The sequence below is a fragment of the Puma concolor genome, chromosome B2, assembly GCF_028749965.1.
Source record: "Puma concolor isolate L17-30 chromosome B2, mPumCon1.1.hap2, whole genome shotgun sequence".
In the NCBI taxonomy this organism is placed as follows: domain Eukaryota; kingdom Metazoa; phylum Chordata; class Mammalia; order Carnivora; family Felidae; genus Puma; species Puma concolor.
In genome coordinates this window covers 117350373-117362580 of record NC_141671.1, presented here as the reverse complement: position 1 = coordinate 117362580, position 12208 = coordinate 117350373, and the positions used below count along the sequence as shown (strand labels likewise).

General features: G+C 37.2%; 1 protein-coding gene across 9 annotated transcripts in view; it reads left to right on the top strand.

Moving 5' to 3' along the window:
• Positions 1–12208, top strand: part of PTPRK (protein tyrosine phosphatase receptor type K) — a 571143-nt gene that overhangs the window by 466799 nt on the left and 92136 nt on the right. For all 9 annotated transcript variants that reach the window (XM_086707798.1, XM_086707791.1, XM_086707797.1 and 6 more), the window contains exons 12-13: positions 6325–6598; positions 9332–9368. In XM_086707798.1, coding sequence (XP_086563924.1) covers positions 6325–6598; positions 9332–9368 — 311 coding nt within the window. The remainder of the gene's footprint in view (positions 1–6324; positions 6599–9331; positions 9369–12208) is intronic.

Genomic DNA, 12208 nt, shown 5'->3' with positions numbered 1-12208 from the left:
AAAGAGAGGGTTACTGGAGGTGTTGTGGGAGAGGGAATGGGCTAAATGGGCAAGGGGCATTAAGGAATCTACTCCTGAAATCATTGTTGCACTATATGCTAACTGATTTGGATGTAAATTTTAAAATAAATAAATAAATAAATAGATAGATAGATAAATAAATAAATAAGATGTGGTATATATATTTATGTATACACATACAAACACAATGGAATATTACTCTGCCATAAAAAGGATGAAATCTTGTCATTTGCAACAACATGGATGGAGTTAGAGAGTATTATGCTAAGCAAAGTAAGCCAGTCAGAGAAAGACAAATACCATATGATTTCCAAAACAAATGAGCAAAGGAAAGAGAGAGAGAAACTAAGAAACAGAATTTAACTATGGAAAACCAACTAATGGTTACCAGAGGGGAGTGGCTAAGGGGGGGGGGGGGTGAAACAAGTGGTGGGGATTAAAGAGTGTATTTGTGATGAGCACCGGGTATTATATGGAATTGTTGAATCACTATATTGTACACATGAAATTAGTATGACATTGTATGTTAACTGGAATTTAAATAATAGCTGAAAAAAATCCACTATATTTTTCACAGTTATATTAGGAAAAGACATTGTCTGATGTTCCGTGATAGCTTAACAGAAATACAGATTAACATTAACATTATATGTGTACTATATCTGTATTGGTTGGAATGCAAACATTGTGTATTAGAGTTACTCCCCAGGTCAATCAATTGTTCACTTATATACAACTTGAAACATTAGGACTACTATCCTAATTTGCAGAATATTCTATTTCATCTCAGCAATTTAAAGAGATTATATAGTGGCACCTGATATTTCTAACTGCTGCCATGACATAGACATTACTTGAACTCCAGTAAAAATGCTTTGAAATTTAAGCAAAGATGTAATTCCTCTTTTTGCCCTATTTTGCCATCTCTTTACCCTTTATACAAGCTATAGGACCCAAGTAAAATCAAATAGATGTCATTTTAATTTATTCCACAGAATCCTAGGAGGTAGATTGTTTTCTATCTGAAAATGAAAGGAGGTATGCCCTTTCTGTGAAATCTTCTCTCCAGCCTTTAAGTACTGCAGCCCCAGCTAATAACTTGATTGTGACCTTACAAGACACCCAGAACTCTTTGGTTAAGCCACTCCCAAATTTCTGGCCCACAGAAACTGCACAATATGAAATGCTTATTGTTTTGAGCCACAATTCTAGGGGAATTTATTTTGCAGGAGGAGGTAACTGATCAAAGCAGCCACGGAGCTGAATCTTCCCCTTCAGGCTTCTCCCTAAAGGGCACTTTGTCACAGAAGTCTCTCTTGACAACACATATAAAATAGAACTCTTCAATCCTATGATTCCTCATTTCCCTTATCCTGCTTTATTTTTCTTTAGAGCACTTACCTCATCTTGACATATCGTGTGTTTGTTTTTTAATTTGTTTATTTGTATTTTGCACTAGAATGTAAGCTTCATGATAGCAGGGACTTTTACTACTGTGCTCATTGTAACCTCAGCACTTAAAATAGTGCGTGACATATAATAGGCACTCAGTACATATTTGATGAGTGAATGGATGGACACAATAGTTAAAAATACAAGTCCCATTATGTGTAGCTAAATACCAGATAATATTTTTAATGTAGTGGGTTAGTGATAAACACTAACCTTGTAAATAAATATAATTAATAAATATTATAAGACAGTGGTCTGGGGCCTTTTTTCAAACCCAGAATTCTTGAGAGATATCCCTGATGGTTCTTCTCAACGAATTTGTGTCATTATGATCTGTGGATGGATTGAGGACTAAACTGCAAAAGCATCCCACTTGACTCTAATGTCTAACCCCCCACTTCAACCCTCAGTTACCACCAGAGTTCCCTCCATTGCCTTTAGAAGACAGAGTAACACTAAGAAGTGAACTAGTCAGAGAAGGCTTTATAGCAGAAGTAGAAAACCTAGAAAAGGAAAAAGGCGGAAGCTCTTTGACAGTATGTATGGTATGTTTGGTAACAGTGGTCATTCAAGTTTGAAATGGAGAATGAGTATCAGGAAGTAGTGAGAGCAAGAGTGGAGATATAAGGTAAGAGATGTGGTAAGATATTAACCCCAGTAGAATAGATTTTGACAGTGGGAGAGGTTCACATAGTTTTGACAAAGTGGAATGTTAGAGAAGAGTAGTCAATGCCTAAAGTAGTGTTTTAGGAAAGTATCAGAAGTTTGAAAAATGGTTCTCTTTTGCATTCTTCATGAACAGTTCATGGTATGTAGAGAATACTCAAAAAATAATAGAGTGAGTGGATGGAGTGATGGGTGGGTGGATGGGTGGATGGATGAGTGCCTGGAATACATGAAGAAAAAAATGGAAGGAAGTAAAGTAAGCCAGTAATGTGAATATAATGTTGTAAATACTCTCCTATTGATGGAAACAGTGGGAATGAAAAGAAATATTACAAGGGAGGTAGAACATAGTTAAAAATAGAACTTATTAAAGTTAATGCCAGGATTTAGAGCTTTGTTGATTCAGAAACTGATAGTTCCTCTTACAGAAATAGGGACCTGACTTGTATGTTTAAGGAGGTAAGAGATGAAGCACAGGAAATATCATGGTCACCAAAACGGTATTTAAACCTTTACTCTGTGGATCATCAAAATATTTCCATTAGGACGACATGAGCAATGGTGGCCATGAGATCTTTGGAAGTTTGTTCATAGGAGAAATAGCACCACACTGGAGCAAGGAAATTTCTCCTGAAGCTTTAAGGAGACATTCAGATACAAAATGAGAAGTGTGTACAATTGTATAATTTGCTCTTTGCTATCACCAAGAAGTGATACGATCTAAAACTAAAACCAGATTCTCAGCAGTTTTTCTTACTAATGGGTTAAAAACAAAAACATGGCAGGCTGTTATATGTAATTTGGGGTTCGGCTTCAACAATTTTAAGTGTTAAACCAGGAAGACCATCTACCATATATATCGTATAATCACTTTTTGAGCTAATGGCAAAATCCTCTTGTCTATTTTTTTAGTCTTGTAACTGAAGGAAAATTGTATGGTGAAAAGTCATCGTTTGGCCTCCTTCAAAACTAAAATTGACTACATACCAATTCTAATCAAATTAAATTATAGTGAAGTGAAATCATTTTTAGTTGTTTAACATAAGGAAATCATATTTTCAGCATCAAGTGAAGATTCATAATGCCACTATATTGATTTTATCTTAATTATAGACATATTTTAAAACTTCAATTAAAAGGAATGGGGGAAATACGAAATATGGGCAGAGTGAATAAAACTATTTAGGTGGCTTTGGAATATTTTAAATTGCTAGAGTACTAAGCTCAAATAATATTTAGTTCCAGCTAGAGTTAAGTACCATTAGGTAATTAGGCATCCACAAGGATGGAAAAGCCCGGGCCCATTTCATGTAATCAGCTAAATCACTTCTAATTTGATTTCTCGTTCTTTATTTTCCTTCCTTTAATTAATTCGTATTGATAAATAAGAAATAGCAGGGGAGAAAAAAAGAACAGGTTGTTAAAAAGTAGAAGTGAGGTTGTTGTAAGAACAGCCTGCTCACAGAAATTGATCAATGAAGGGAAGATGATTTCTTTTAAAAATGAGCTTTGTAATATTTAGTTTGGGATTTCATCTCAAGTTCAATGAGATCTTTCCCCAAGACCAGAATGCACCTTTTCTTCTTTTAATCCTCTCCAGCATTGTTAGTTTGCTTTGCTCCTAATAGATGTGGAGAGACAAGCCCTCTTGCGCGAAATTCCTTAATTTGGAATGTACAACCTATGTCGGTCTAACAGAATTAGTTAAGACTGTTGACTAGATTTTCTGGATTTTTGTAGAGATAAGGGATAATGAACAAGGAGTTTATTTTTAAGGATTAGGTTAAATAATTAATGAAGATGGGTAATTATCATTATTGCCCACTAGAGCAAGAATATGAGATTAGACTTGTTTGGGGAGTGTGCGTGTGTAAATTTATCTACCTAAAAGTATGTATCCACAGGATACGTAAATGTATACACAATGTATAATGCATACAAATATGGATTCTAAATTGAAAATAAACGGAAAAAAATGATTAGGCTTTCTTAACATAGCATAGGTCAGCTATGATTCATTTTTCTCTCCAAGGGCTATGCTTATGTACTTCCTGTATTTTAAAACTGATGAGTGACTGCTCCATGGACCCCTCAGAGAGCATGTATCCTGTCAATAGCATTCCTAGGACCTTAGAGACCCAAACTGGCAGAAGTATAGAGAATGATGGACTACATGTAATTTCAAATAACATAGATTTCTGTCTTAGTTGCCTGCCCAAATCTAGATTTCTGACATTACTACACTTTCTGTCCTATTTCTAAAGGAAAAGAGATAAATACCAAACTACCAAGTTCCTAGCAATATTTTAGTGGAAAATGGGAATTTAAATATTAGGAAGAAAAGAAAACTTTTATAAAGCTTTCTTTTATTCTATGAAGGTTTTCTGTTTGTAGGTATAACAGAGCTTATATTAAGTTAGAATTTTATACTAAATCTAAACTGATATAAAATTTAATTTTTCATTATGATAGATGCAAATTCATTTTTTCTCTCTCTGTCTCTCTCTTGGTATTCTGCCTGTCTCTCTACTCTCTCTGTGTCTTTCCCTCCTCTTTCTTTTTTTTTTTTCTTTTTTTTGAGAAAGGAGAGAGTGCGAGCAAGGAAGAGGCAGAGAGGGAGAATGCCAAGCAGGCTCCATGCTGTCAGCTCAGAGCCTGACACGGGGCTCGATCTCACAAACCGTGAGATCATATGAGCTGAAATCAAGAGTCCGACGCTTAACCAACTCAGCCACCCAGGCACCTCTACTCCTCTTTCTTTTTATGGAAGTTCATTAAAGAAAATATTCTATTCCTGCTGGAGAGTCATTCAGTGACTGTCATCCCTATATGGAAGGAGCATATTTGCCCTAGAGATTCAAGATTCAAACAGCTCTACAGACAGCTTATTTATATTCAATTTATATAACCTACCGTAATGCATTTTTCATAATTTGGGGGAATTTTAAATTCATTAAAAACATATAAAATATATTAATAATGTCAACTTTCTCAGGTGTATGTTACCTAAAAAAAAAAAAAAAGTTTTCCTGAAGAATATCCTACAAAGAAAAAATATTGGGGCACCTGAGTGGCTCAGTTGCTTAAGCATCCGACTTCGGCTCAGGTCATGATCTCGTGGTTCAAGAGTTCGAGCTCTGCATTGGGCTCTGTACTGACAGCACACAACCTGCTTTGGATCCTCCTCTCTCTATCCTGCTCTCTCTCTCTCTCTCTCTCTCTCTCTCTCAAAAAAAATAAATAAACATTAACATTTCTTTTAAAATGAAAAAAACAAATTTTAAATTTTAAAAAGAAAAAATATTAATATATCACTTGTAATTGATAAAAAAATATTAGTGATTAAGCAGACCTTTATTTTAAAGTCGCATTATTTTTTCTTTCCTCTGTTATCTTACAGATAGGAAAGTTTTAAGTTGTAGGAAAGTTTTAAGACTTTGAAGGAAGGTATTAGAAGGTTTAGTTCAAGCTTTAATAGGGCAAATGCCATCTGTTTCTACAATTTGTAAGATTTTATTATTAACAGCTCCAGAAGAAGGAAGCTGTCTATTTCGGTGAGGAGGACAGATTTCTGTCCATCTGTGCCCGTTTTGCAGCATGTCACTTGTGCTTTAGATCTGCGTAGCTCTGAGCCCATGTTGATGCCATGGCAAGGTCAGGATGTGGAGAAGCCTGTCAGCACACTCTGTCTCTAATGTGATGACAGCCCCACAAACTGCCGCTTTGAGTCCCACCCTGAGGCCCCGTTCTGTTGGGCCCTGGAGCAGGGCTTTCTACTCTATCATTTCAAAGAAAATGTTAACTTTAAACATTTAAAAATATCAGACAAAGAACTTAATCTATCATGTGTCTCTTGCTAATGTCAGGTTTCTTATTAAGGTGACTCATTTCTCAACATTAAAAAAAAAAAAATGCATAGCGTTCTACGGTGATTCTTCTTACTTTTTTCCAGTTCCTTAGTAACCATGTTGGGTTTGGGGGAAGGGAGAATCCACATGAAATTCTATGTTATGGCAAAATAGCTGGGGGGGGTGGGGGGTGGGGGAGAAAGAATGCTATGGGTTAAGACTGACTTTCAAACTTTAAATTGTTGCATGTTAATTGTAAATACCTCATTTCCCCCCAGAAATCTTAGTATCCAGAATCTCTAAGTGTGTGCTTTTTTTTTCTTCTTTTTCCAAAAAGTGCCTATCAGATTGTTGTGGAGGAGTTGCACCCACACCGAACCAAGAGAGAAGCTGGAGCCATGGAATGCTACCAGGTTCCTGTTACATACCAAAATGCCCTGAGTGGGGGTTCTCCATACTACTTCGCTGCGGAACTACCCCCAGGGAATCTTCCTGAACCTGCCCCATTCACAGTGGGCGACAACAGGACCTATCAGGGCTTTTGGAACCCTCCTTTGGCTCCACGCAAAGGATACAACATCTACTTCCAGGCAATGAGCAGTGTGGAGAAGGTGAGCCTCCCCCCCAAATTTGCTTTTTCACTGCCCTGAGGAAGAGCTGCAGTTGAATTTTATAAATACTCAGTAGCATGTGTCAGGAAGAAAATAAAAAAAAGGTGGGGGGAAACGGTGTGTAGGGGGGTGTTGTTTCTGTTCCCAACAGGGCGCACAGTTCCGGGCCTACTGTAGGGTTGGGGCTCCATGCCAGTTCCATCGCTCTGGATTCCTGTTTCCTAGTAACTGCTTCTCCGTGAGCCTTCTTCAGGAAAGCCCACAAGAACAATTGTGAGGAAAATGATTTGAGAAGTTGGGTGTGCTGCCGCTGGGACTGAAGGCCCAGTAAATACCAGGCATTGTTCTGTCTTTGCTCAGTAGTGGCGCACTTCAGAAGATTAAATTTACTGCAGGATAAACAGAATGTGTGCTCCACAGCAGGCTAATAAACCCTTATAAACTTTTCAGAGGGTACAAGCCAAATAGTAAATAACAAGTAACAATCCTCTGATTACAAAGTAATAGGGTGCCTGTGGCATATCTGACACAACCTAAACAGGAGGCTGCCTGGAGATGGAGGGATGCTGTGCCATTAGCGAAGTCTGTTCTCCGTTTCCCCTGTTGCCCCTCCTTTTCCCATTTTGGACACAGTTGTTTTTGAACACTGCCGCTGATCCCAAATGAATATTGAAGAGGAAAACACAACAGGAAGATAGAAACTACCGGTGGTTCCATATGTGGGGAAATAACCTGGCCTTTCGTGCCTCATGCTGTTCTCTTTGAAAGATTTTCTTTCCTAAAACTTATTTAATTTTTTTTTTAGGAAGGGATAGGGGAAAAAAATGCCAAGAATAGAAAACCCCTACAATTTAAAATCCAATAGAAAACTGACATATTTTGTGTACTTGTAGCCGTATAGGAAATTTCTGGCTTTGGGTAATTGAGTCCCTGAGGTGGGTACCTGGAAGATGATGTGACATCCGTGATATCCAATTGCAACAGACATATTATATTTTGGAATAGTTAAATTGAAAGACAAAATGTATTTGCTTTTCTGCGGGGGCCATGAGAACCTGGGGTATTGACTGGCTGCTTTTGAATGAGAGCTCTATCTTTCAGCTTACTTATATTCTTTTGCCAGTAGATGGCAAAGAAGAATGCCACAGCATCTTCTAGGATGTTCTCCAAAGCCACAGGCTGCCCCTGGTTGAAAATGTTATTCTCATCTTCTATCTAGTTTATTTCTACATAAGTGGGAGTCTTTCGAGACAGGCTGACTGCCCGCCTCCCGCATGCACATGTTTGCACATCACTGGTACAATTGGACTACCCCAAAACGAGAAGACTATGGAAGTTAGTATTCCATTCTGGGTATAAAGTAGCATAGTGGTAGAAAACACGGTTCTGCGTTTGGGTATTCATCTTTAAAGATGTGAGAGATTCTAAATTAACTTTCATTACTTGGACTGTGGTATAAGAGGAGTGTTAATGAATGTCTGTTACTTATAAAGGATTTTCCCTGGCACTCTTTAAAAGCCTCGATATGAATGTTCTCTCCGCATTCTTAATATATCTACATGTGGTTTAATCAAATTACAGAAGAGCAACAATATATCTCATGGTTACCTTGGCAAATAGTTCCAAAATCGATGGGCTTCCTACCAGCAGAGGCTGGAAATCCTGATAGAATTAAGAGCGATTGCTTTTAGGAAATCAGAATCCCTTTGGGCCTTTGTGGGAATGCGAAACAATCTCTCTTGGAACGCACTGTAAAGGCCTCACGTCACAATTAAGTAATAGAAGTTCAAAGTTGTATGTTTTACTACTAATTCCTCCTCAGTGCTTTGTTCTGTGTAATTGAAAAGTAGTAAATGCTTACGAGGAAGTGGAAAACTCTTGGTTGATCAATATATAGAAATACTCAAGATGGAGTTATAAATACATCCTCAAACAAATAGCCTTTGTTTTGTTCACTGGCTTTACCATCTTTTCCAACCTCTTGTATATTCAAAGATTTGAACTGAATCAACGAAGTCCTAAAGGTGTGTGGTGTGGGCCTAGAGACGTATTCCACTGCTTAGTGCCACCACACAACATCAAAAAGAAAAGAAAAAGAATCTGAAATCATTTTTGTCCCTTCCCATGTCAACTTCTCCTTCCTCAACTCCATCTGTCTAGCAAGAATAGGAAAATAGTCCCAATGAGAAATAGCTAACTCCTAACACCTAAATTCAAAAGGGAAGAAAAAAAAGAACAGGTAAATCCTCCCTTCATTGGGATACAACCTTTGGATGATCTTTCTAAGTACTGTCATTTAACTCATTAGTCGTGCTAGGATCCAAGTGAGAGGATGTGATGTTCAGCTTTGGTCTGAGTCTACAGCTGTGTGGCAAGAATGAAGTTTGTGTTTGGGTCTGATTTGTATTAGCTCTGCAAACACATTTTTCTTTCTAATCATTCAAAAAGTACAGTAAGTACAAATAGAATGCTTTAGCTACTTGTCCTAGACAAGATAGCCTGTTTCATTACAGAGGAAAACAGACCCCTGAATTTTTAGAAAATGATAAAAAATTTGTAAATGTTCTTACTTCAGGGTTTAAAAAAATATATCCGAAAATACATTTTAAAAATAAAAAAGTTTCCTTAATATTGCGATTCTGTTCTTCCCAAACCTAATTTATAGCTCCAGATTGTGTAATAGGAAATATTGTCTGTACACTGACTATGTTCTTTCATGTTTTGCTCCATCAGGAAACTAAAACCCAGTGTGTACGAATCGCTACAAAAGGTAAGAGGTTTGCCTTTTTTTTTTCCTTGAGATTCCATTCACCCCGCTTTCTAAAATGAAAGAGCTCTGTTCCCTGCTTCAGGGCTAATTAAATGTGGCACTTCTATTACAGAGTATTTGTAGTAGGGCCCGGTTAAACTGCCAGCCAAGTTCTCTGACTCACTTGGGTGTCTTTAACACCTGATAGGGTTCTACTTCCCAACCTCTAGCACTTGACTGGAGGAGTCGTGTTAGGAGGATAGGAAGGATTTAGAAAACCTTAGAAGGGCTTATTTCTGCCCGTTAGCGTCTGAAAGGTCTTATGCTACTGATCAACCAGTGTATTAGGAAAAGCTCAGCAATATCAGCTCAAAATAGCAAATTGCTTGTTTAAAGGCCTCTGTCACTTTCTGTGGTAGACCAGACATACAAAGGAACTGAGCTAGTCATACAGATGTAGAGACCAGCCCTTATCTTCATTAGTCATGCAATTTGATTGAAGATATTTTACCTTTTTTTTTTAACTTAAAAAAATTGTTTTAATCCAACTGATGCAAAGAAATGAGATCTGTGATGGCTAATGGCCAGGGTAATTCCTGCTAATGCTAATGTTGCATATTATAGCTTAGTTGCCTAGTTCCCTTAGGAGAAAACATTTCATCTTTGAATGAGTATTTGGAGTTCAGGTGTGAGAAAGTCTCCTGCATTCACTATGTTTATAATCCTTCGTTTAAGAGTTAATTGATTGTGCCAACGAGAGAGAGAGAGAGAGAGAGAGAGAGAGAGAGAGAGAGAGAGAGCTATTTAGTGTATTCTAGCAAAAGAAACAGGAAAAAGCTGTCCCCATGCAGACGTGGGACTCCGCAGAGGGTTGATGCTCCGGATAGTTTCTGCCAAGATGAGTATTAAACTGACATTCATGAGCAGTAGTTGATTCATTTGGGGTTGAAATGAATGGCCATATTCTGTTTGTGCTGGCATCTTTTCCTTTCATCATTTTTCTCCATTTAATCATCAATCTGCTCAATTAAGCATTCGTGTTTTACTCATGATTTGTAAAAGCAATAAAGAAAGCCTTTTCCCCTGACTCATGAGAAGTAATAAAAAAGCTTCAGAGAAGAGAAAAAAAATATACCTTTTTCCAGTTCAAATACTAACATTCCTCATAATATTTTTAAAAATTAGGAAATCCTTAATGAAGGAGAAGAGAAAATACATACAACTACATATAATAGAGAGGCATTTATTTTATTTTAAAAGCTTAGCTTATAGATCAAGAATTAGAGTTGAAACTTTTAAAAGATAATGGCAGGAGGCATTTGGATCTATATCGCCTATGCTTTTCCAGATTTAAAATAAAGCCAGAAATAAAAAATGGTCTGGCATTAGCCTCCAAGAAGTTCTTTCAATGTGGTCATTCTGTGCTTCTATAACTGAGAAAAGGAAGCTATAAATGATTCTAAAATTTTAAATTTTATTTGGTTATTGGATTATTTGCATTTATTTAAGTGGTATTTAAATGCCATTTTGTCCCTCTCTCAATACATATAAAATTATAATAACAAATACCGTATGATATTTAGACTGTAAGAGAGGTGAGATTATGGAAATTGTACTTAATCATGTGGCATAGAATATTTGCCTGATACTAAGAGATAGTAAGAAAGAGTCCATTTCTGGTAGTTTCTGCTTTGTCTATAATCTATCCCTGCTATACTTCTGAACCTCAAGGTGACAGTGTGGCTTAATGAGTAAGTGAAAAAAGACTCTGGCCTTGGACTATCTGGGTTCAAATCCTGACTTCTGCCCCTTACTATTCCTTAGTGTTGGGCATATTACTTACCCCTCATCACCAAAATGAGAATATTACAGTACCTTCCTCTAACTATTACTGTGAGGATTAAAATAGCTTATATATATGAAATGCTTGACTAGTGCCTTGAATAATGGTGACTATTACATAAGAGTAAACTTCTATTTAAAAAATTTTTTATGTTTGCTTGGATTCTGTCTCCTTCTCTCTTTCTGCCCCTCCTGCACTCACACTCTGTCTTTCTCTCAAAAATAAATAAAACTTAAAAAAATTTTAAAAAAAGGGGAGGGCATCTGGGTGGCTCAGTAGATTAAGAGTCCGACTCTTAGTTTTGGCTCAGGTCATGATCTCATGGTGTGTGAGTTCGAGCCCCTCATCGGGCACTATGCTGACAGTGCAGAGCCTGCTTGGGATTCTCTCTCTCTCTCCTTCTCTCTCTCTGCCCCTCCCCCACTCACTCTCTCTGTCTCTCTCTCAAAAATAAATAAATAAAACTCTAAAAATTTTTTTAAAATTTTATATTTATTTTTGAAAGAGAGACAGAACATGAGGGGGAGAGGGGCAGAGAGAGAGGGAGACACAGAATTAGAAGCAGGCTCCAGGCTCTGAGCTGTCAGAACAGAGCCCAGTGCAGGGCTTGAACTCAGGAGCTGAACCGCGACATCATGACATGAGCTGAAGTCGGACACTTAACCAACAGAGCCATCAGTCGCCCCAGTAAATTGCTATTTTATCACCATCATAATTATTATAATATTTTGTACCTTACTTCATTCAGAAAGACATAAGTTGTCCACCCTTGTCTGTGGGAGTACATTCCAAGACCCCCAGTGGATGCTTGAATCCATGGATAGTACCAAACCCTGTATATACACTGTGATTTTTCCTATTAATGCGTATTTATGATAAAGTTTAATTATAAATTAGGCACAGTAAGATTACCAGCAACAACATAAAGTAGAATAAACAACAAAATAGAACAATTATAGTATGCTATGTTATGTGAATGTGACCCCTCTCTCTCTCTTTCTCAAAATATTATACTGTA